The sequence below is a fragment of the Dermochelys coriacea genome, chromosome 1 (assembly GCF_009764565.3).
Source record: "Dermochelys coriacea isolate rDerCor1 chromosome 1, rDerCor1.pri.v4, whole genome shotgun sequence".
In the NCBI taxonomy this organism is placed as follows: Eukaryota; Metazoa; Chordata; order Testudines; family Dermochelyidae; genus Dermochelys; species Dermochelys coriacea.
In genome coordinates this window covers 223,360,540-223,386,281 of record NC_050068.2, presented here as the reverse complement: position 1 = coordinate 223,386,281, position 25,742 = coordinate 223,360,540, and the positions used below count along the sequence as shown (strand labels likewise).

Below are 25,742 nucleotides of genomic sequence, written 5' to 3'. Positions count from 1 at the left end.
TGTGTTAGGAGTGTAACTGTCACAAACACCATGAAACTCTTAGGCTGCTATGGAGCATGCCTTATTCAGACAGTTACCACTGAAGTCAATGGAATTTTGCCTGGTTAAGGATGGCTAAATATTGCTCTTAAAAGAAAACCAAAAGGCCTAAAACTGTTTGGAGAAAAAGATTTACCTCACCCAATAGACTTTGCTATGTATGTGCACCTAATGAGGACGGCTTTAACTTGGTCCCATAGTATGCTTATTTTTACTGAATCCTATAAAATAAAAGTCTGATTTTTGAAGAAAATGATTATGAAAGAATTTCCTAGCATGTCATCAAACAATGCATCAAGGATAACTTGTAAACTTCTTATACTTCTTGAAAATACCAGCAGTCCTAATGAATGTATTATGTATCTAATTCATTCAGGAGTCTTGCTGAATGCTATCTGGGAGTAGAAAAGAGAACAGAATGGTGAAATGGAGGGAGAGACTCCATCATTTGTTCTGAGAATTAGCTAATAGATTATTTCTAGTTGAATTAAGAGACTGAAGGACAGGGCCGGCTCTACAGTTTTTGCGGCCCCAAGCACTGAAAAAAACTGCCGCCGTGGACGGCAAAAGGAAGAATTTGCCGCCAAATTGCCGCGACGGGCAGAACAGAGAGGCTGCCGCCGAATTGCCGCTGCTGTCGGATGAACTGCCGCCCCAAGTATCTACTTGGAACGCTGGTGCCTGGAGCCAGCCCTGCTGAAGGAGTGTTCAGGGCCTTTTCTGAGGCCAGTGTACTAGTATGTACAATAGGTGAGTTCTTTACACCAGTGGTTCTCAATCTTTTTTCATTTGTGAACCCTAAAAAAATTTGAATGGAGGTGTGGATCTCTTTGGAAATCTTAGCCATAGACTGCAGACCCCCAGGGGTCCACAGACCACAGGTTGAGAACCACTGCTTTACACTCATCCCAGTGTCTACACTGCAGGGTCTGGCGTATATACACATTGGTCTTGATGTTTGATGGTAATTGCTGTTAACATTAGTGAGAGTTCTGCTAATTATTTACAGTGCACCAAGAGAAGTGTTCCTTTAAGAATGATCTGAGCACTTCCCAACAGACGTAGTAAACAGCACAAAACAAACTTCCAATGCTATCTTATATAGTGTGCTGACAAACCCAACAACAGACCATTGGACTGCTTATTTACAGCCTCGTCCTGCCCATCAACGATTTTTCAAGTAAAATCATATCGGATGATTCACATATCTTCCTGGGATATTGGTCAGAGAACACTCTTTTGATCTTGCTAGAGTTGTTTCTCATTATGGGTGAACATGGACTTACAATAATAATGCTTAAGTAATATGTGGACAACTGGTTGTTCCTGGCTATCAGTATATGTTCCAAGTTCACTAGTGGATTTGGATTGCAAAATTAACTCCTGCATTGTCTGTCTGTCTCTGTGTGTTTCTCTCTTTTTCCGGCTGCTTATCCTTTTCAGAAGAAAATGTAGCTATTGAGGACTCCAACGAGTTGATCTTATCTGCTAAATACATCTAATTAAGGGATTAAATATGAATGCACGTTCACCTACTGTTAGAGCAGCTCCTAACCTAATTTCTTTATCTGTTGTCACCCTGGCACTGTTGGAATGATCCAAATAAAATAGCAATGGTTCTATCATATTTATTTATTTATTTTTCATTTAGTTTCTCAATCAAGTACATATAGTGAGAGCCCTGAAACTGGGCAGGGCTGGGCTTTCAATCTGCTGAGGCCCAAAGGTGGAACAGGAGTCAAAACCAAGAGTAATCACAATGGAAGAGGTTTTAATCAATGTAGGTTACATTCCATTAACACAAATAACCAGTTTTGTGATTCAGTGTTGTAAATAATCTACAATCAGTGGTAGGGAGCTCCTTCCAGCCATTGTATACTAGTTGAATTAATTGAGAATAGACTTTTTGTGGGGCATTTTTGCTATATCAGTCCAAACTTCGGACAAGCTTTCTATTCAGATTCTCGCATTAGTGCCCAGCATCATAGTAAGTGACTGCTTACCTGTGCTGCTTCTGAGTAGAGTCTCTGTCATCAAACTAATGGTTAGTTGTGCTTCCTTCTATTTCCCAAGCGACATACCCTCAACCCAGACCAGCTTGTAGATAGCTCTCAGTTATGTCTGGCATTGACACTGCATTTGTTACAAATGCACTAGAAAACTGTCATTGCACAGAACCTGCAGAATTCCATAGCCAAAGCATTAACTATCACATAAGGCCTGACTGACTTTACTCATAATAGTGAACACGTATTTACATGAGTAGTCCAAATGATGCCAATGAGACCTACTGTGCAATCCTTGTTTACTGTCATTTTCATGAACAGTCTGGTCCTTATACCTGTGTCACTCATGGTGGTGGGTTAAAACTCAAACTGGGTTTCTTTGCCCTAAAATGAGCATGCCTAACTAAAACACACTTGAGCTGCTATAGTTCTTCTCAGTGTATTCAGTCAAAGGGGGACTGATTGTCCAAGCTCTGATAGTTTATTACGAGTGAATTGATCTCCATCACTTCTCAGTGAGAAGACTCATCATTTCATCTGAGACCATTCTAAGCCCCCCATTTTGTTTTATGAAAAAGTATATTCAGAAGGCTGTGACAGTCTTTTTTCTGGACAGTCTTTTTTCAGTTACCATTGAAACTCTTTAATAAGTAGACAGGAAATGAAGCAAAGCTGGTACTTCAGGAGAAGAGAACAGTCCATTTATGCTCCAGGAACTCATTCATCTGTCAGTATGAATAACTAAAGATCCCTTTATTTGACTAGCTCCTGGTCACCAATAAGTCTTCTTTGCTCCACTTCAGCATTGTCAAGTAGACTTAAAGCTAACCTAATTGATCAGCTGAGGAGTGTCCTAGTGCATTAAGACTCGTCAAGTAGTGCAGAGCCATTTTGGATGCCCTCAGCCCTTATGGACCCAGCATAGAAAGTGTGTCACATGTGAAGGGCCATTGAAGCTGGTCATAGGTAAAAGGAGCCCTAAGGTAACTCTAATTTACACTGGAAGCTGACCTGACCCATGCCTGGCCCCAGGATTGGGCAAACACAGAGGTGGTATAGAGCTACCTGTGCTCCCCCTCAGTTGGATCTTCCACTGAGCAGTTTTTGGCCCATAGGGTTTAGTGTAAGTCCAGATCCCCACAGCTAAAAGAGAAAGAGTGAGGAAGGAGTTAACCAGCATGAATAGAAGAATGCCTGCCTGGAAGCACATGGCTATAAAAACTGGCAATGATGAAACTGGCCTGGAATATATCAAAGTAGTTCCTCTTCGTTCAGGTGCAATGACATAAAGGACATTCTGATGAATTCTTGAAAACTCAGGTTATTGGGTTGTTTTCTTCCTCATATGTCTCTGTGTTCTTAGCCTTTCTGAGGGTCTGATACTAATATTGGGGTCTGATCCTCTTAATACATTATAGCACCACAGGTATGCAGAAAACACATGGACAGTGGGTCTTTGCTCCTGGGAGTTTACAAGTTTAAATGATAGACTGAGATAATACTAGATCATCATAATGGTCCTTTCTGGCCTTAAACTCTATAAAACTTTTTCATTAAACTTTATTCTCTGTTTGAGATGCGGAATTTACAAAATGTATGATTCTCAGTAGCTGCAACCCATATAAATCCATCCCTCCACCCCCTTATACATGTTGCGGGTAAAATAGCCACTACAGTTTTATGTGGCTCGCCAAGGATTTCTGTTAATATGTACACCGGGCGTATCCTGTATTCCTCATTGGGCAAAATTCCCTTTAATTTTTAAGGAGTTTTGAATCAGGCCCATCATCCACAATGTGGGCTTAAGCCTATGTTTCTCTGAAACACAAACTTGCATCTTAGCAGAGCAGTTCATTTTATAAGACACAGAGGGATGCTCACCTACCTGTCAGAGAACAAGATCAAGCCCTTGGAAACTGACAATCTATGGCACAAGTATTGGAAACCACTATGGTGGAGCACTAACTTTTCTTGGAAGGTGGAGAATGGAGAGGGTTAGTTCATAGATACTTTCCACAGTAAATTAGTTAACATTAACTGTAGGAAAAAATTAGTTTAGTTGTGAGAAGAGTCCAGGAAACTGATCAAAAGGAGGACTCTGGGGGGGTGTATTTTCAAAGCATTGTGTGGGATGTTCACTGCATAACTTCCACTAAAGTGAGTGTTTAGAGTGGTGGGGTGATGGTTTAGAAGGGAGTGGTGATGAGGTAGTCATTTTATCTCTGTCACCTTTGCCTGGATGGGTAGAGACCAAAAGCCATTATTATTTGATGGCTGTATCTGTGGCCTAAGTGAAACAACTTGGACAATCCACAGTGCAAAAAAAAACTTGTTATAATAATACTTTGCACTTACATAGCATTTTTCCTTGGTAGAGCTCAAAGCACTTTACACACATGGTGGGTAAGTCATACTCCAGTTATAGATGTGGTATCTGTCGTGTAAACAAATTAGTGACTTGCCCAAGATGTCACAGTGCGTTGGTGTTAAAGTTGAGAGTTGAACAATGGTCCGCTAACTAGAGCTGGTCAAGCAGCATACACTGGACAATTCTGATTTGTCAAAATGGACACATACCAGTTTTAACAAAACTTTTGGAAGAAAATGTTTTTCAGGTCAAGGATGTAATTTCTGGTCAAAACCAGTAAGTGGGAGGAGGGGATGGGAGAGAGAGAGAGACTCACCCCAGAGCAACCAATAGTTAAAGTACCCATCTAGGATGTGGAAGATCCAGGTCTGAATCAGGTAGAGTAGGGACTCAAACCTGGGTCTCCTGCATCCTAGATAAGTGCCCTAAATACTGGTCTATGGGTTAATCTGGGGTGGTGTTGCTCTCTATATTTTTTTCATTGAAAATCTTTGAATGTTCTCAGTTTTGTCCCAGTGCAGAATGGGAAAAAATTGAAATCTGAAATTTTCATAAAACAGGGAAAACCATTTCCTGCCCATCTCAGCACCTTACTACCAGCCCCATGCCTGATTTACTAGATGCTGAGTCCACTGATAATCTCAGCAAATAGGACAAGCATTGTATCTGTTATGGAGGATGAGCTACTTGAATCGTAGAGCTCTGGTGGTCCCCAGTTTTCCACTGAGGCACACTGGCATGGAACTGTAAGAGAAGCTTGCGCTGTTTCTGCCTGTGTTGTATCTATCCTGTAGTTAAATAAAGGCCTTCAGATTCCAGAGGTGCTATTCCAGCACCTTTCACCAGCACCAAATTATGTTTAAATAACAAAATGGTTTAAACATTCAAATACTGTAACTACATATAGTCAATATTCCCCTACTTATTGGATTACTGCAAGACAGCCAAATTCCCTGTGGTAGTTCTGGAGCACAAGGCCACTTACTCATAAATGAATGTACAGGATTGCTACACTGTAGGTACATTGTGTCAGAGGGTAGCATTATCCACATTTGGGGATGTCAGATACTTAAAACTAAACTGAACAGTTTTGGCCCTTGAAATGCCAACAAGACTGATCTCTTAGCTGATAGGGTCCAGCTTCAATCATTATATATTTTATTTGTAAACTATCCTGGGTTTGTATGTGATTTGGAGGAAAAAATAATTTCTTTATTTATAAAGAACCATTAAAGAGAAACTCTGAAAGTGCAGTGTATAGTGCAAAGAGGTTGACAGAGTTGATTATAGAGGATTTAACTGTTGATGGTATGAAGATTTTTCTCCAGTTGATATTTCTCAGCAATTTAGTCATGAAAAATTGTTGTTTTTGTGCTTAAAAAATTATATGGTTGATAATTAGGACAGTAGTGCTGCAGAATTTTTAGGCCTTTCATGTTCCCTTCCCAGTCTTGAAATGGACTTTAACAATGTATTAGATTACTACAGATGGGGCTGGTACCTCTGCCTACTATTAAGGTTGCCCAATAGTGCCCATTATAAGACCCTGTTTTCAGTTGTTTATAATTTTGCCAAACTTTAACGATTTGGGCTGATATTTTCCATGCCAGGTATGTATTTCAGGATGTTTTTTTCCTTTTTCTTTTCTTAATTTTTTTTTGGGGGGATGGGGGGACAAAGGGGGTAAAACTTCAGCCAAAACAGTTCTTTGTTTCCAAGATTGGTGCTAGGGGGAAACACATTGTTTTGTCCATGTTAAAAATGTTAATGGCTTTAAAAGAAAAAGTTCTAGCACCCCCTTGCTCTGGCACAGGGACTTGAACTATGGCATGGGTGGCCTTTGTATCAGGGATGTGTCTTTTGTCATCCCCATGAAAATCTGCCCAAATTTGTTAGTTAAAAGCCTTTGAAAAGTTGCGGTGTGCACTTGCTTAGTTGAGACTTTGATTTTTAGCAGCTCTGGGTATGTCTACACAGCAAAACAAAGATCTGGGGTAGTGAGTCTCAGAGCCCAGGTCAACTGACTTGGGCTCTCAGGGCTTGCATCCTAGTGCTAAAAATAGCAATGTAGAAATTCAGGTTTGGGCTGGAGCCTGGGCTCAGAAACCCAGCAAGGAGGAAAGGGTCTCAGAACCCAGGCACCAGCACAAGCACAAATGTCTACACTACTATTTTTATCTCCATAAATCTGGGTTAGTTGACCCAGGCTCTGAGACTCACTGTTTCAGGGTTGTTTGTTGTTGTTGTTTTTGGATGATTTATTTGCTGCGTAGAGCAGAGGTGCCCTGAGGCCTCTGAGGATTCCATTGTCTCTGAACATGCTCAAATTTCTCACCGCTCCTAGTGCTGACCAGAGAGCGTGTGTACCATCCCCACAGAGTGACTGAGCATGCTCCCTCAAGCCCAGAGATACAAGTGTGAAGCTGGACTTTCCATGTAATGGTTTCTGCTGGCTGCCATGGTCAGGGTGAGGCTGGACACCAGAGCTGACAGCAGGGAGTGTCTCTCTCCTGTGCTTTCAGTGACCCCCACTACTGGCACCCGGGCAGTGTATGGAGGAAGCTGTCTCATTCAAATGCAGAAGGGACAAAGGGGGAAGGGAGAGGATTAGACTGGGACAAATTGCCTGATGAGGCTGGGAGGAGCCAGAGTGCGAGAAGGAGGCTGGGATTGGGATCCATTAGGGAAATGGGGACTGGCTGGCAAGGAGCCAGAGACTAGGAACCAATGGGAGTGTGTCTGTGGGTGGGGGAGATACATATCTGACAAGAAGCTGGGGTGCAGGGGAGAGGACCAGCACTGGCTGGGCAAAGAGACTGAGACAAGGAGGGAGGTCTGAAGGCGTTTGCTGTGCATAGAAGTGTCCATGAAACAATTCCTCTTATGCAAGTTGCCCCAGCAGCAGCTCTAGTAACTGTCAGTTCAGACATAGTCAGGGAGAATATGTCATGATGTCACAAAGCGAGTGAGGCTTCATTAAGACTTTGCTTAAAACCAGAACATTTTGACAGATGCCCGGACAATGCATAGTGATTTGTATATTGTTTGTAACTTTATTCAACCAGTGGCCATCCAATTGTGAAGATCTGCCGTTATTTTCTGTTATCTGCATATGCGTGGAAAAGTAATACAAGATTTTTTTTTCAGAATAGGAGAAATGGGAGGTGTCTTTTGAGGAGCTGGGTGGTCTCCTTGGTTTGCAGTCTCACCAAACTAGAAAAATAGTTTACTCTATTCTCTGTTCTATTCAATATAATTTGTATATCACTCTCGTCACTGTAGTATCTGAGCACCTTCCAAGAACACATCAAGCCATGTTGCACATCTGTCAAGTTATTTGTTCTCTCATCCTCTCTCCAGCTGAAGGAGCTTGTGCAGTGGAGAGTTCTGTTTTGGTAGGGTGTCTTTTTTTTCTTAAATATAAACATACCTATCGCTATGTGTGTGTTATGTTTATGCTCAAATAGCCATTTTGGATGGAGATCAAACACAGAGACATTCAGCCCCCCAATTTTGAATGTTTTTGACACCTATGAGCAAGTGGACATAGTGGTTTGATTGGAATTGTTTGCCAATCTTGGCTATAGCAGTCACATAGGAGCTGTAATACAGGGAAACAGCATTAAGCACCTGCAGCAGGTAGACCCCCCACCCTCTCCTTAAGTAAACTATTTGAAGTAACCCAATAAATTCTATTTGACCTTGTAAGTCCCATCTCTATTAGACAACTAACATTTCTTGGTCCTTTATATCATAGAATCATAGAATCATAGAATATCAGGGTTGGAAGGGACCCCAGAAGGTCATCTAGTCCAACCCCCTGCTCAAAGCAGGACCAAGTCCCAGTTAAATCATCCCAGCCAGGGCTTTGTCAAGCCTGACCTTAAAAACCTCTAAGGAAGGAGATTCTACCACCTCCCTAGGTAACGCATTCCAGTGTTTATATGGTTACTTTACCACGACTGGAAGCACAGGCAGTATCCTAGGGACACAAATTCCTGTTTTTCACTTTGAAAATCATTTTTTTTCAGTTGTAGGGCATCCCAGATTTCACTGCAGAACATCTTGAGACTATCCCAAAAGAGCAATTATAGCAAACTAACTGCTACAAACTGTCAGGGAATGGCAAGCTCTTGGAGTTAGTGAAACAACAACAATTTATAACTGTAATAACATTTAATCATGGATCTCATTTTTTCCTATACAAGGAGCAGCCCACTGTTCTAATTTATCCCCTTCCTAGCCTCCCTGGTTCCACTCCACACTGGTAAATATACACAGAAATCGTCATGGTAGCTCAAAGACTATTGGGCTAATGAGTCTGACACAAACTTTTGTAGAGCAAAGAACTTGCAATAATAGCCATCAGCTTGCTGTTGCCCTGTCTCTTTGGTTTTTTGTCCTTAATCCCCACATCCACCACAGGAATCTCTCTCTTTGTAGTGTAGATGGATCAGTCATTGGGCAGCTAATCTGGATTGGCCCAACCCTGCAAGGTGCTGGATATCTCCTGCTATATGCTGAGTAATCTGATCTGCTAGTAAAATCAATGGGAACTGAGGTTGGCACGTCACTTCTTAAACACCACTGGCTTTATTCTGTGCCCTCAGGTTGTTCAGCCACTTAGCTGATTTGAAACAGAGCACTGGAACAAAATATGTTCTAAGTGATTTTTAACTAAAAGCTAATGTGAAAATGTTGGAGCTTGAACCAATGTAAACATATTAAATGTAAGACCATTTTCAAATGTAGTAAAGAAAAAAATTACACAGTGTTCCTTCTCCTGAAATTCCTAAAGGATACATTTCTCCTTCTGAGTCATGATTTCATAAGATTATATTTTATTAAACATTCTTTACAAATTTTAAAATATTGCTATTTTACATGCACAGAGGAAAATCAGTTGAACAGTTGTTCATAGGCATCCATTTAAAATTAACCACAAAAGAGGAACACTTTATTATGATGTCAGTTATTAATGTACTTGATATGTATATCTAAAGTGCATTATGTTACAATATATATATATGTATAGAAAGTCAGCAGCACCAAGATACTTTCACAAAATAAATACACCATTCAACAAAATAAATTATGGTAAATGTGACAATAATAATTGGCTTAGCCTTAGCAAAAAAAAAAAAAGAAAAAAAGAAAAAAAAATTCACAATAGCCAAATGTGCAGTTTCAGAGAGCAATGGGGAGGAGGAGGTTTTATTTTGATGCATTTACAATATTTACAGATAATAAATATTTCTAATACTTTCCATATGTTCACTATTACAGAATACTGCAATATGTTTTCCAAAGATCTCAACTGAAAATTCAACGCCTCCTGCAAAGAAAGAGGGGGGATGGGGGACACAAAGGGGGGAAAAATTAAATTTCCCTGAAAATAAATGGACACAAGATTAATGTAACAGTTCCACAAGTAATATAGGGTGTGCCTTGCTATTAAATAGCCCCTCTAGGAAGAGCTGATTAATAACACTGAGCTATTAGGAGTCTTCTTTTAAGTCTCTACAGTTCTTTTAATGCAATTAAAATAGCGATGCAAGGGACTGCACACTGCTTTCACACAGCTGAGTCTGTATCATCTACAGTCTTCTACTGACTGAAGTAGGTTCTGCTTCATTTAGGCCCTGATTCAGCAAGGTACTTAAGCACATATAAATACCACTCAAGTCAATAAGGCTATTTATGAGCTGAAAGTTAGGCATAGTTTTAAGTAGCTTGCTGAATTGGGGCCATAAAGATCAGTTCAGAGAACAGATTTAAAAAATCCATATAAAACCAGCTGGAAAAATGAGCATTAAGGGCAAGGCTAAAAAGAACAATCAAGCCCATTTAGTAGCTAACGTGCCCATTATATCGCTTGAGCTTTGTTTCCTGTGCGATACCATGTTTACTGTTGTCAGATACATTCTACTGTTGTCATTTGGTCTGTCTTTACCACTGATGGTGGACTATAAGCAACCATTGGACAAGGAATTATTTCATTGTTAGGTATGTATTTATAGAACATGAATTTTACTTTAGTACAATGTGTCCAGGTCCCGATTCTGAAGAGATCCTAGCTCCATTCACAGCACAAATTAATTAAATGGTTATTGAATTAAAGCTTTGGGAAAACTGAATCTGCATCTTTGTGAGTCCAGGAGGAGTCTAAAGGCCTGCCCCTGAAAATATTGAGCATTTCCTGTGAGGCTCTGAGCACCTTCAGCTTGTACCAAATTCAGTGGGAATTGGAGGCATTCAGCACCTTGCAGGATCAAGCCTTAAGGTTGGGAATTGCTCTTCTGTACTTAATAGGTGCCACAGACAGACTGGTTTTAATTCTGTAATCCTCCCCCTCCACAGTGAATTCAAGAGGCTATAAGCAGTATCCCCTGCCACCCATTCTGTATCTTATTTATATTTTGTTTTGTTTTTTCCAATATTGATATTTTTCTAACAGTGAAACTACTGGGTTTTTCCTCTCTCACTGTGTGCAGTCCATTTCTGTAATTGTATGTTGGTTCCCTAGGAAACCATTATAGGATGGAATTTGATTGGCTGTGTTGTCAGACTGATTGCCAAAGTTGTGGGTAGAGTTTCACATGGCAGACTTGTGTGGGTGTGAGACACAAAAAAAAGAGGAAATTCTTGACAATTTAAGGGGGTTTTATGTGCCTAATGAAAGCAAGACTACATCTAATTTTAGGGAGGTTACACTTTTGAAAGGTTTCTTAGGAAATTAAGTACTAATAATTTAATTTAATTGGAATGGGAATATAGTTAGGAGTGCTGTAAGAAGGAAATGTTTTTAAGTAACTGGAGTGGAAGTGTTAGCATGCATACATTTGTACTATATGTAAACTAATATTGATGTACATTGTATATTAATCACACAATTAATTGATTATATATGTGTGTGTATACTAAAAATGTAAAAAGAACAGAAGTACTTGTGGCACCTTAGACACTAATACATTTATTTGAGCATAAGCTTTCATGAGCATGCATCCAATGAAGTGAGCTGTAGCTCATGAAAGCTTATGCTCAAATAAATATGTTAGTCTCTAAGGTGCCACAAGTACTCCTTTTCTTTTTGTGGATACAGGCTAACAAGGCTGCTACTCTGAAACACACTATATATGTGCACTTTTAAAATGGATTATGCTTTGGTTCTGGATTTAGCTTTTAGCCTTGAATTTAGAGTTCAAGGTGAACTACGATTTAGGTATGGGTTTCATGGTACCAAAATCTTACAACTACTCTCTGTGGTTCTAGCTCAAATGTCAGAATTATTGCAAAATCAACTAATTTTGCAAGACTTTTCTCATATGGGGCCATGTTCCTACCGGAACTAGAAAGCAGGTCTCTTCCAGTTTTTCTTTGGACCTGGACTCAAAATTGTGGGGTCAGGACTGCTAGGGAGAATCAGGACCAGATTCGCGACTTCAGCCAAACTGCAGTCATGCCTTCTTTCCCCACCAGCAGGGAGAGTTGTGGTATATGAGCCCTCAAATCACCTCTGTGCAACTGGAGGATTACACATATACAGGGGTGATTGTCCCTGAGCCAGCTAAACTGAGTTTACAGATGTATTATGCTGGCACTGCAGTGCAAAGTGACTCTGGTGCCCTGGAGGCTCTGGCCCTCCTATCTAGAATTTGTAGGGAGAGGCAGGGGTTGGATTTGAGATGCCAATTCAGACACAGGGATTGCATATGTTTGTAAAGAATGACTTGTGTTATTAAGTAAAAATGATGATGAATTATGTCATTTCCTGAATTAAAAATGATTAAACTAAAGGTTTCAGATTTCAAGTTGACAGCTGTTTTGATTTAAGGTGTAGAAATGATAACATCTGCCAGCTCACTTGGATAATTACAGATAAAAAGCATGTACTCGATTCTCAGAAACCAGAACTGCTGTGTGCTTTGTAAGGGAGGAATTGCAAACTCCTGTTTTATAACTTTCTTTTTTTAAAAAAAGTTAGCTTTTATAATTAAGTATTGTAAGTATACAATCCCTTCAAGACTCTATTCCCCTGCTGGACTAACATTGCAAGAAGGGTAATAATGCCAAGAGGCTAAGGCCAAATCTGTAATGTACTGTAAAGTTGAGCTTCCTTTAGGCATATAAGGACATTCACAATTTAAAACTTAAACCAATACAATCTATAGTGTAGTCTTTGTATTTCATTTACAGATCCCATCAGAGATAAGAGTAGTATTAAAATAAAATCCAACAATCAAATGCTTTGGGAGTTTTAGCCCCATTACTTTAGTTTCTGAATAAGTGCCTATTTGAAGATATCTCTGTTTTTCAGCTATCCTAGCTCTATAACATTTATTGCAACTTCTATATTTATCAGATTACATATGCCCTGGAACAGGCCTTTAAAGGTATTTCTGAACTGCAGCAGGAAGGGGCGATTCCCAGTATGGGTAGGTAGACTCAGGCTAGCTCAGCTTGAGCTAATATGCTAAAAGTAATACTGTGGACTTGGCAGTACTGGCAGAGACTCAGACTAGCTACCCAAGCTTGGACAGGGGATTGGGCAGGCTTTGGCTCCAGAAGCTAGCCTTAGTGACTGCTACTGTCGCTGCAGCCATGCTGCTATTTTTAGCACGCTAGCTCAAACAGAGCTAGCGCAAGTCTGTCTGCCCTCCCTGGGAATCACACCTCTTATCTGCAGCATAGCCATACTCTCAGTAACAATCAAAAGCAGTGCCAGTTACACCATTTCTTCTTATTAAAGTTCTGTTAACTACTGACTTGTCATTAAATCTAAGGCCCAATCCCAAATTTCTTACTCTGGCCTAGATAAGGCCTGGTGCTGAATGCCAGGAACTCCCCTGACCTCGATTGGGAGTTGAGGACATGAGGCACCTACCAGGACTGGTTCCATAAAGATTAAAATAAGGTGCAGCATTTTAATAAAATCCATGGTTCATGGCATCACTCTTCAAATAATTTACTGTGAAGCAAATCGCACTTTTGTGTCCATTGAGCCAAAAGTAAAGGGGAAGAGGTGAAGGGAGAAGAGTGTTATGTGTTTTCTTTTTAAATTCTTTTTGGAATTGAATGTTTCTGTTTGCCTTCTGTACACAAAGCTGTTCAAGCTCAAATCCAGACATGAGATGTGTGCAAGCGGGCTAGAGGCTCAGGACACTTAGTAGAGAGACTCCAACTCACCATTGCCCTTAAAAACCTTCATTGTCATACATGAGGAAAACATGTTTCTCTCCAAGGGTAATGCTCAACATTTTTCAGCAGCAACGTAATTGTTTCACAAGCTGGCAGAAAGATGGAGCTGAATTATAAAGTCCTAATGGCAGGGAAAATTTTATGGCAAAAGGCTGGTCTGCACTGTTTGCAGATATTACTAAAAGAGAAACTTTCCATGTTCTCCCCTAAGGTTAAACAGTAAAATGAAAAACTGTAAAGTAAGGGTAGGAAAGTTGCCAAGGAGCAAGGGGAAAAAAAGAAAACCTCTCCATTTTATAGATGCAGAGCTTTAAGCAGAGTTCAAAGCTTTCAGTCTGCTGAGGACCAAATGTGAGACAAAGATCTGAAACACGGATACCAAAGTAAAAGCAGTGCAGGAAATTGTAATAGATGTGGAGGTTCATTCCTTTGGCGTAAATAACACTTTCTGTAACCTCAGTTTCACAAATCTCTGTGATAAATAATTTACCATAATTATTCCGACAGAGTTGTCCAGAGTCTAGAGCAGGGTATTGGGAGTCATGAGACCTGAGTTCTAGTCCCTGCCCTGCTGGTGAATCACTGTGTGTGTCATGGGGAAGTTGCTTAACTTCTGTACCTCAGTTTTCCCGGCTGTAAAATGGGAATAACACTTACCTTTGTAAAGTGCTTTGTGGTTGCACAACATTTTGAAATGTCCTAAAAAATTTTATTATTATTATTATAATAATAAAATTCCAGATTTGTGTGAGGCAGAGGTAAAATGTAACAATTCCAATAAATTAACAAAATATATGGTGTGTCTCCCTGATAAGGATAAAGCATGATTACCTTAAATTGTGATCATGTGTAGAACCAGAGATGTCCAAGAGGGGGACCCTTTCATTTCCATTAGCAGATTCTCTAGAATTTGGCCATGCTGAGCGGGTTCGCCTCTTTTTCTTTTCTTGTTCCTTGCGTTTTCCAGGCTTTGGTTTCTTCTTCTTTCCCGATGTCTTCAGGGGCTGCTCTTTGTATGTCTGAGCTTTGTTTGTCTCCTGAGTTAGGTATTTACCCTCATCTTCACTGCCACATCGGACAGGGTAGTTCTTTGTGTTAGTCGGAGGCTTAGGGTTTGGAGAAACTTCTGAAGTAGTCCGGATCTCTGCTGTGTTAACACCTTCAATGAGATTTTGAAGGAAGATCCTCCTTCGTAGATCTTGGATAGACTTCCCTTTGTCATGCAGTAGCTGATGCTCTGATACAGCTCTTTTGCTAAAAGAAAAAGAAAACAGGGAGAAAAATTTTATAATTTCATTATCAGCCAAAACTTGGCAAAACTCATCTCTCTCGGCAGCTGTAGCTACAGTGAGCAGTGAACCAACTTTCCAGCTCTTAGTGTACTTTGCTAACTCAGTGGTGGAGCAATTTCTTGTCAAAGTAGCTGTTCCCTGCAGAGAGGGAAAGAACCTAAGCCAGTAATAATTCTCTGTGGACCCATCACACACCACTGGACTTCTGGGTGGATTAGTCAATGCTCTGTTCGAGGAAAGCATTTCTTAATGGTACAAGGCATTCTATCTAGGGACTAAGACAAGACAGGCAGTTGCCAAAGTTAGGGAAAGAAGGGAATCAGATAATGGAGCACTACAGTCATATAAGAAAGGGAATAATAAATACCTGCAGTGAAACCTGAACCTCTTTTTATGCAACATCATTTTAGTAACTTTCTTCTGCCCCATCATATACTTTAAAAAAATATGCACCTTATTTTTAAGTTTCAATTAGTGTAACTGCTGGTATTTTCTTTATGCCAAAATTTTCAAACTTGAGTGCCTAAAATGTAAGCAACCTATAACCATATTTAGACACCTAAACAAGCAGCTTGACATTCAGAAATTGTGAGCACCGACCAGCTCCCATTGACTTCAGCCAATACCAAATATGGATTTAAGTGGATTTAGGAACCCAAGTTTGAAAATTTTGACCTGAATTTCTGGTGTTCTCTATTTTCTCTTGTGCATTGTGCCAGTCCATTTCTGTGGTTCCCCTCACCCTTTTCTCTGCATCTCTGTTCCTTATGATTCTTCCTTGACATTCTTCCAAAGTTCCTTTATTTGTCCCTTTTATTGCTCATTGCAACTCTGACATTTTGGTTCATTGGAACTCAAACTGTATCTGTTTTTGAGGAGTTGGAAGATGATTTAACTGGAAGCCTTGCCAATGGTTCATACTTGGCTAACAAGGTATGGTCATAAGGAACCTTTGAGAAAGGATGGTCCAAGATCTGTCTGGCCAATGAATAACCATGAGAAAATACACATTTTTTCCTTAATGCAGGGTGGATGCACACCTGCACTGTGAACCACAAAAGCATATGAGGTGGGATTATAGTTATGTTCCCATGACTGCTAAAACCTATAGTCCTTCAAGCTTGCTTTACCTCAGTGTGCTGAGATGGGCTATGCATCCTCTTTTATTGTATCAGGGTGTTACCCATGATTGGACTCACGCTAACCAAAGAAAATGAATTAATTGCCTTGCCTGTTGCCCAGTAATTTCATCTGTAGCTAATGCAGTTTCTGAATATGGATGAGCAGGGAGAAGACTGATAACTGTCTGAGAGCCTATTTACCCCAACTATCCTACTATACTGTGGAGTTTCAAAAGTGGTGCGGTATAACTGTACACCAAATGATTGAGCGAGGTCTGTAATTTGTTACCCTCAGTCCCTTCTGAGCTGGCTGCCATATATTGTGGACTTCCAATGTAGTCAATACTAGAGCTCTTTGGAAGTTAGCAGCTTCATGTAGCATAAGTTTATGAGAATATCTTCTTTGCTTTTTATCCATGTAGATCTGCACACACCGAGTTTTTGGTTTAAATGATCCCAAATCTCAAAGTGAAATTCAGATCAAAATGCCAACTTGTCCCTAGCTCCACAATAACACTATGAATTGATCATGATTTTGCTGCAAAGCTATATATTGGGTATATTTGCTCAACACTGGTCCTAGATTTGCTCAAAAGAGTTGAGTAAATCTTTTGCTAAATGTTCTCTGAGTTTCAAGAAACCTGTAGCCAGGTGAGTTTCAGGGGACTTGTGATTTTTGTGCAAGTAGATCATACTCTTCTATTGAACACCTGTAAGCAAAAATAACATGGCCTGATACTAAGCTGATGTAAAGGGGCACAGCTTAATTCACTTCTGTGGAGCTGCAATCATTTACACTGGCTCAGGATCTGGCCTATCTGAAAAGATATGCAATCATCCATTCTGCAAAACTCTTCCTGTGATGCTACTCCAATCCCTCTAATGGCCTATATCAGATACATACCCACAGTCACTCTGATGCTCTGTCTTGTACACCTTACTTCATAGCAATAACCAGCAAAGGTTGGCTACTAACTACCTCCTTGCTTAGCTCAACCTGACTTGCAAATGTCAAATGTTAAAACCAGCACCTTGCACACATCTGACTGTGGGCAAACTTCTGTCATGTTTCTCAATCTGTCCACTGTGACTCACAATACTTTCCTAACTAAAGAACTGTATTTTCCCAGGATGCTTTCCTGGGAAATGTAGTTATCATTCCACCCTCCTAGTTTATAAAAAGCATACAAAAACTTAGTGCTTTACTGAGTTTAAAATAGTATGCCTCATGTGAAAAGCTTTCCTACTGTCTCTCATAAACTACCAGGGATAATTGCTTTTATCACAGAGAACACAAAGCTTCCTTAATCCTCTACTGTATATTTAATCAATTTACTCACTGTTATAAAATCTTGAATCTTAAAATCTTGTTATTAAGGACTCTTGATTGAAAAGCAATTCCATTTTACATAGATAGTCTAAACCTAGAGTATACACAATACAATCAAATATCATTACAAGACCCACTTCTTATATTAGCGTAGATTTCCATTACAGTCCATGAATTGACAGGAGAATGGATGCAGTGCCAGGAAGGGGCGGGTTTCTATTTAAATGTCTGTCTGATATTTAACATGCAAATCTGGCCCCAAACAACATTCTGCTGTTCCACACGACTGTATAATATTACATAGAGTTATATTTCACATGACTTTTATTACCCAGCCAGACTTGAAGATTACATTTTGTCTCCCAGTTTCCTTTGGGAAATTTATGTTTCACAATATACAAAGTGAAAAATATGTGGCAAATATAAATTTCCTCCCCCCATTACTAACCCCAACCTAGCCGCTCAAGTAACTCTTTTGTTTGTAAACCCAAGTCAAACAACTTGCTGAAGAAGGTTCATGTATGGAAGTCCTTTAGAGAAGTGTCCCATAACACAGGTATCAACAATGTGATGAAAAGTCCCCATCTTCTTCCTCCCCCTTCCCCCATTCACAGTAAGGAAAATGGTGGACTCTTGAATATGTGTATTCAGTTACTGGCATTAGTTATATATGACAAATGATATATTTACAAGAAAAATGTTGTAGTATTAGCCAGCAACACAGTTAGGAAATATTAGGATGTTAGGGTTAGGATGACCCACTAGAGGTCCCTTCCATCCTTCTATGAAATATGCTTCTCACTGAAAGAAAAACAGTCTGACCCCAAACCAAATGTAGTAAATGTTAAGCTAACTTGTGGGTAAGCACTTCTGAGAGAAAGATGTAGATCATGGTTTCTGTTTGCCCAAAGTGCCCAGACAAGTTATTGTATACATGAATGTTCTATATACATATGTAGCTAATTAATCTTATGTCTCATTATGGAAAAAAAGTACTTAGGCTTAAATACTATGAATCCAGGACTTGTGAACATACTGATTTCTAAAATGTTACTTTTGGGTGACTATTCCCCCCCCCCAGTTCATTCTTCTTAGAAAGTTTTGTTCACTTTTTTTAAACTTGTGTCAGTAGCAAAGAGTCAACTTTCTGTCTCAATTTTTTAAAATTAAATAATTAATTATTGAATCATTATCGAACTTTGATGTTCATTTGGGGCCTGATCCAAAGCTCATCTAAATCAGTGGAAAGATTTCGGTTGGCTCTGGATCTAGCCCTTAGGGAGGTATCCTGAAAAGGGATGAGTGCTTTCAGCTCTCGTTGACTCCACTGGGAGTTGAGGGTGCTCATCTCATCTCACAAGTGGGTGCACAGTTTATGCTAAAGGAAAATATTTGAACCAAACTTGGAGATGTGGTGATGCAATGTCTAGGCCAGCTGATAAAAATATCTAATTTCTCTTTGAATCATTGCTTGTTTTCCAGAAACTTCTTTAACAGCTAAAACATTTAATGGGCCCTGCAATCTGTACTTAGGCAAACTTCCCATTGGTTTCAACAGGAGGTTTGCCTGCATAAGGACTGCAGAATGGGGCCTATGATTTAATTCTGTTTGGCTATAATAATGTGTCTAATTTCATCTACTACTGATTTAAGCCTTCCCGGGAAAACTATGTCTATACTTGAGGCGAGTTATTAACCATTAGCTCGAGGAATGGTTTGTGGTGATATTAAAACAGGGTTATGTTTGCATGTGGTGTTAGTGTTTGTGCTGTACCCACAAACAAAACTACATGAATGCCACTGACTGACAGCTAAATGGTTTCTTCAGTGCATTTTACATGCTATACAAAAAGGGAATCAAGAAAAGCTTTTTGACAATTTAGCACCTATTTTGTCATCCCATGATTTGGAGGGTGGAGGAAAACAGGAGGGGATGTATTTAATCTTGACATATGTAAGTACTGGACTCAAAACGATAACAGGTATGTCTTATCAAATCTTAATTTAAGCAAAAGTTGGCTCAGTTCCAATTCAAAGATTCTTAGCCAAGGAAATAGAGTATTTAATTGTGCTTTATTTTTATTGACATGAATCCACACCTGGATTCTCTGCACAGCTGAAGAGAATAAGATGGTTTCAAAACAAAAAAATAGTTCAAGGGTAGTTTGCAGCAGTGCAAACTAGCAAATGTTAATAGGAAGAATACACTGTAGCTTTATCATCAGTACAATGAATGCAATTTGCCCTAGGAGGTTTTGGTGCCAAAGTTCAGACAAGTCTCAAGTCATTTCACTTAGGGGGATTTATTTGCTTTTCAAATGATAATAGAGAAAATGATATATGAAACACTTGTCCTGAAATACGTACATGAGCAGTTATAAGGAAACTCTTCTGAAGTTGATTAAATGTACAGTATGTGACACTTTCCTCTAAACATTCTTGACAGGGTTTTCTAATTCTCTCTCTCTCTCTCCAGTCTGACTCTTGCTTCTGAACGGGAAAGAAACCTCAAGTCTTGTCAGCTGCCTTTTAAGCCAGTGTACAACTTGAAGTGTTCCCTCCCTAAAATATCTGATACAGATCAGTCACCTAAATGTCTACAGAGAGTAAGTAACATAGCTACATGTGTAGGCTATTGATCTAGATCACTTCTGTAGTTTCTTTTCTGGACTTAGCTTACAGTACAGTGATATCTATGTTGATGATTACTGGAGGGATAAGGGGGTCATTTCCTGAGCAAAATACCTCAAATCAGGTTGTCATCTATCTACAAAATGCTTCTGTCTCCAAGTCAGTTATTTGACTCCAACTGATGAAATTATTGTAAATGGCACAAGTCCAAAGGAAATATTTCTATATTTAAATTGTATTATATTCCGCAGCTACCATATCTTTTTAGTGAGCTAGCAATACCTGTACTGGATCTACACCAACACAGACATATTGTCATTCCAGTATATAATCTATACTTATTCGGTACAGTATGGTTCCAAACCTCTCTCATTTGTCTGTCATGGTGTGTGAATAGATGTAGATCTACATCCAACCACTTCTATGTTTTGCTGTCTTATATACACTTCGGCTCCTCAGGTTAAAACACACGTTCTTACCTAAGTGTCTTATAAAGTCAGGGAGAATTGAAAAGTGCTGTCAATCCCTTGTAATTCATTAAAGTGGGTGGGCATATAAACTGTTCTTTATCTATTGCTTAACCAAAACTACCTGGTGCAGGTAATTCTGAAGCCGCTCCGGTGAAGAACTCCAGCAGCTAACAGAAAAGGGCAGTTGCTGGAGCGCTTAGAACATACAGGGAGCCCCCTTGCAAGCTGTAACATTATGGTAGATGTACACACACACACACACACACACACACACACAGATTTCTCACACCTCCCCCCTCCCCAGTGATCAGAGTCAGAAAGAAACTTACAGTCTGCGGCTGGTCCCTTCTACTGATCTCCCGTAACAGGGGACGGAATAACTCAGCAGGAAGACTGCGAAACTCCAATGCTGGAACAGTTTAGTGAACATGGTATCCCCTCGGTCTTGGAACCTGCAACGAAAGGAAAATGAGTCCAGTGATACATACTCCGGCTTCTTTCTAAAAGAGCAGCTGCTGAGGACTACACAATCTCCTCCGAAGTTGCAAAAGAAAAACAAACTTTCTTGACTCTCGGCAGCTCTCAGTTCTTAGAGATCAGCTGCTCCAAACTTTGTGAGCTCTCTCTCTCTCCCTCTCTCCAAAAATAATCACAGGCAATTCCTCTCTTAAATACTAATAAAAATGAACTGGTTTGTATATGAATCGAGCGAAGGAGTGTGTTTACATGTCTCCCGTAGCGCTGTTTAATTAATCTGGCAAGCTGCTATCTCAGGGGTTTGTGTTACAGGGCAAACCCTCTTTTCAGAAAGGGGGGAAAAAGCTCCTCAGCTCATTCCTCCCCCCCCCCAACCCAAGAGTATTTTCTTCTCTGTACAGATGGGGAGAGCGAGAGACAGACAGACTTGTATATACACCCAGCCATTATACCTCTTCTAAAGCCCGGGTCAGGTCTTGCTGCTTCCGGAACGTTTGGGTCCACACGGAGGAAAGGAACCTGAACTCAGGCAAAGCGTGTGTCGTCTAGCTGGAAAGCCCGAGAGGTCTACAGGGAGCAGAAGCAGCAGGGAAGGCTTAGGGGCTGGAAAGCATGCTTGGCTGTGCAGGTTGGAGCAGAGCTGGGGCTTGGAATGTTCACACGCTCCGGAGGCAGCCGCTGGGAAACCTGCTGGAGGAGTCAGTGACTGCAAAGAGATGGCGCCCTAGGAACATGTGCAGAGGGCGCCCAGCACGGGATACCAACAGCCAAAGAGAGAGAGAGAGAGATTTCACCCCTCCCCGGGATCGGGATCAAGAGAAGAAAACACCCGGCCATAAAACGCACATGCCAACCCAGAGCAGTCACATCCCCTGAAGCAGGGTTGGCTTCTCCCCCTTTCCCCCCCCCCCCCCCCCGGGCCGGCAGCGTGTCTCCCCTCCCGCAGCACGCCGCAAAGGAGCTGTCTCTCCCAGGGGGACACTTCCAGATCCAAACCAGCCGCCTCTCTCGAGTTTAACGGTGCCTTGCCTTTCACATCACCTACCGTCCTTTACTGCCGTCCACCTATTCCCTGGAGGGCTGGTTCCTAACGATTGTAAGTGTGCGCTAGCCAGGGGGCCACACACGCTCTGTGGACACGGAAGCTGCGGGCCAGGAAAAAATAATACTCGTGGAGCGTTTCTCCCCCTCCTTTTTCAGCGAATAGCCCAACTTGGGTGCCGAAGGTAGCTGTGTCACTGTGCCTTGAAGTGAGAGGCTGAAAGCACCGCGGTGCGACCTTCATTTGCGAGACACAGCTTTGGTTCGGAGCAGTAGTTCTTGCTTTCCTTGCGCCTCAGCACAGCTGTGAACAGCTGGCGCCCGTCCAGAACCCTTCCTACATACTTTCTAACCCGTTGCCAGCTGACGGGTTGATACCCTTGGTGGCCTAGCTGCTCTTTCTTACCGCCAGGGAGTTCCAAAAACTGGTTAGAAATAAGTCACCTGGGAGAACCGTCTCACACGCTCCCATTTCAATCAGACATCATCACCCCAGCTGAGTGAACAACAGAATTTTCCATCACACGGAAACACTTATGTAAAACCAAAGGTAACACAATCCATCCCTTTCTACAGCCCAGTTGCGCAAGAAACTGCCCCGGGCTATTATGAAGTAATCGATACTACAGTGACTATATATAGAAAACTCTGTTTTTCTTAATGTTGTAAATAAAATAATTTGTATCTGACACAGTTAGCTTCGGAGGATCTTTATAGCACGCCAGGATTGTCTCTCTCTCTCTGTCTTACTCCGCCTTTTAACATAATGGGGGCGTTATGCTGTGGAAATAAACATTTGGGGTATATGATCCGAATTTAAGTCGCACCCTGATAGCGTAATGTTCTCAGATCCCCAAACCACTGCAGCATGAAACTTTGTATACAGCATCCAACAACCTCCCCCCATCCCCCACCTCCTCGGATGGCTTCGATTTTGCATCACTTCTCAGGGGTTGTTTTTCAATGCTTCTTTAAGCTTCTTCCTTGTTTAGTTTACCTTTTTACCAAAGCCCTCTGGTTTGGAGTTTACGGATTTCCACAAACGCATAGAACGGGCAAGTTAAATCTGCTCGCATGGTACAGAGATACGACCATCCCCACCACTAGGAGTCGATCCACAGAAGTGGCATTGGTTCAGTTCACTGATTTATTATACATTCTTTCTAAGCTGCTTCACAAGTCTTAACGTAATACTTAGATATATTTTAAAATATAAAAATACCTTTTCTATAGCACGTTAAATTACAAATAGACCATTTTATACCTGCAGGTTGTTTTACATTAAAAACAATATTTGCTTTCATAATAAAACAGCTAAATTGCTTAGCCAAGTTTCATACCACAGGAGCAAATAAAACCGAAAATAAAAAGGGCTGAAATTGAAATCAGGCTGGAAACATTAAACGGCTTATGCTGTAAATAAAGTCACTACACACTTGGTAGGCTATAAATTAAAATGTATAATTAAAGGCTACTTTGATTTACATTGCCCTTTCCACTAATTAAACAATAATTGTGACCCACCTCAAATCCCCATCCCCGCTCCCAAACACACATAAGTCTACTGCTGGTGTTAATGGCAAAACATCTATCAAATATTGTTAGAATTTCCTCTCCCCCACAAATTAAAAAAAAATCCTCATACAGACTCAGGAAAAATAAATAGCCTTTATAAACTTGGAATACTGAAGTTTCCTCACAATTTATTACTTCACCTTTTCCTTGAGTTACAGTCTTCTGTGCCTTTCAGAGATCACCCTGGCCAATAAAGAGGTTGATCTTCTTAGCAATCGCTTCCACAACTAGTTTCTATCTTTTTTTTTTAAGTGAAATAAATCAAAATGAAAATGACTTTAAAAAATCCAGCCCTAGGAGCTTTTATTCTGCACCCAACATATTAAAGTAAAAAGAAGGGTTTTTAAAGCAGGTGCTTCCTTCCCTTGTTGCTCTTGTTATTATCAAGGAACAGGAGCTTCTCCTCTTAATATATAGAGAGAGAGAGACCCTTTTCCCGGTACTGAAAAGAATAACTCGTGACATCATAGCCTACCTTCCCATTTACTGAGTAATCATCCCTGCTTCAATGGGGCTGGAAATACATGACTTAAATCCTAGGGCTCCTAAAGTTTTGTTACTGCTCAAAGAAGGGAGAAGTGCCAGGAAGGCTTGGTCTTTAGCAAGGCATAGGCACGCACGCACTATGCACCTTTTAGCACATAGCAGGACTAGGAGTCGATAGTATCTGGAATGGTTTTGGCTGAGTTATGTGCCACCTACACGAATGCCTAGCCCGTGAGCAAATTCTAACCTCCCCCAGTACCGTCCCATCCCAAGTTTCAGCCCTGTCTTGCAGCAGCGCTGAGAGGAAATTTTGTGAGTGTATATGTCTAGCTTCTGCCTCCTTCCTCTCTGAAAGTTATGCTGAGCGTCTGTTCCTGCCTTCTGTGAGAAGCCATCTATTAAAAAGTCTATGATACTGAATGATTTTCGATCTCAGGAATGTTCTTTATCTCACTGGCATTTCGTGTTGAAATCCATCCCTTCCGAGAATGTGGCTTCGCAATATACAGTGGATGCACTTTTATGGCTTGCCTTAGGACAGCGGACCCAGGTTTATTCAGAACAATAACCACCAAGATCTAATGATATAGCATAGATCTAGGCAGGAATGAAAGAGGCTGTTATAAGCACCCCACCAAAGACCCAGTGAAAATGACCAAAGGATATCATCTGAGTAATCTTTGCCTGTGCTCCAGGAGGAAATGCCAGCGTAGGGGCGAGCCCACCTTCACATTTCATTTTTTTGACTCTTACCAGGTAAAAGGTGGGCTGCAGGTCTAAGCAGCAATTCAGCTTTTTCAGTCAAGGAGGAGAGGTAAAACGAGAATTTTTGGCAGAGCATTCAAGCCATCCTGAAAAAAAGCGTCTTTAGCTAACCAGCTAAAACCCCAGAGACAGTCAAAGCCTTTTTTTGTGGACAAATCTTATCACATTTAATATATAGATATATAGATAATTCTCCTTCCCGTGTCAAAGACAAACGCTTGGAAAGGCGCTCTTGTATAATGCTGCTTGCCCATGTCTCGATTTTCCATACACATAGACATAAATCAACTTTCCTAAGAAGAAGTTGCCCTGCGAGTATTGCTAAGAAAACTGGTATCCTGGAAGAAAATTAACTGTTCCAGTTTAGTCACTTAACTACTGAGGTGTGGAAAAGGTCCATAGCCTGGAAAAGGGTGGGTGAGGGAACCCACTTACTAGGGGACTGCCTCGTCTCTTCTTTTTCTTTTCTTTTTTTTAATGCACTTTGGGGAGATATAGAACCATCTCCCCAGCGTGGAGGAGGACAGTCGCTTCGAGTAAGTTCCCCCCCCAATATAGCTCAGGAATGAACTTCAATCAGACTCAAAAAACTTAAGAAAACAGGAGGGACAGGTTCAGTTAATATGATTTGAGTTATAATTATACCCCTGGAGAAAGAAAGGAAAGAAAAAGCGCTCATACCGGTCTTTAAAGACATGGTAAATTAGGAGCATTACAAGCTTAACAGCCTTCACCTTTTGGGTTTGACGTTCAGCCCATTTCCTCTCATTTTATTCGCAGCGTTGTCAATTTTCCCTGCCAGGAATCTATAACCTCAGTTGCACTCCTACAGGGCTTCAGCTTGGATGAAGGGTTAAACCTTCCTATTCTTTCCCGGGTGGAAAAATGTGTGAAGATCAGCAATATCTATTCATGCGGACAGTTTGAAAGGCGGAGGTGGGAG

At 40.7% G+C, this 25,742-nt stretch overlaps 1 protein-coding gene across 7 annotated transcripts; it reads right to left on the bottom strand.

Annotated features, from left to right (window-relative positions):
* Positions 1-9,231: 9,231 nt before the first annotated feature.
* Positions 9,232-24,359, bottom strand: PTHLH (parathyroid hormone like hormone). Of its 7 annotated transcripts, none has more exons than XM_043514961.1 (5): positions 23,689-23,995; positions 21,385-21,619; positions 20,785-20,907; positions 14,443-14,865; positions 9,232-9,748 (listed from the first exon to the last, which is right to left on the bottom strand). In XM_043514961.1, exons 3-5 carry the CDS (start codon positions 20,883-20,885, stop codon positions 9,739-9,741), a joined length of 534 nt encoding a protein of 177 aa, XP_043370896.1. In that variant the 5' UTR covers positions 20,886-20,907; positions 21,385-21,619; positions 23,689-23,995; the 3' UTR covers positions 9,232-9,738. The 7 variants fall into 7 exon arrangements, with proteins under 7 accessions (XP_043370896.1, XP_043370899.1, XP_043370885.1 ...); XM_043514964.1 differs by having other exon boundaries at positions 21,385-21,499; XM_043514950.1 differs by lacking the exons at positions 21,385-21,619; positions 23,689-23,995 and adding an exon at positions 24,024-24,354.
* Positions 24,360-25,742: the final 1,383 nt, after the last annotated feature.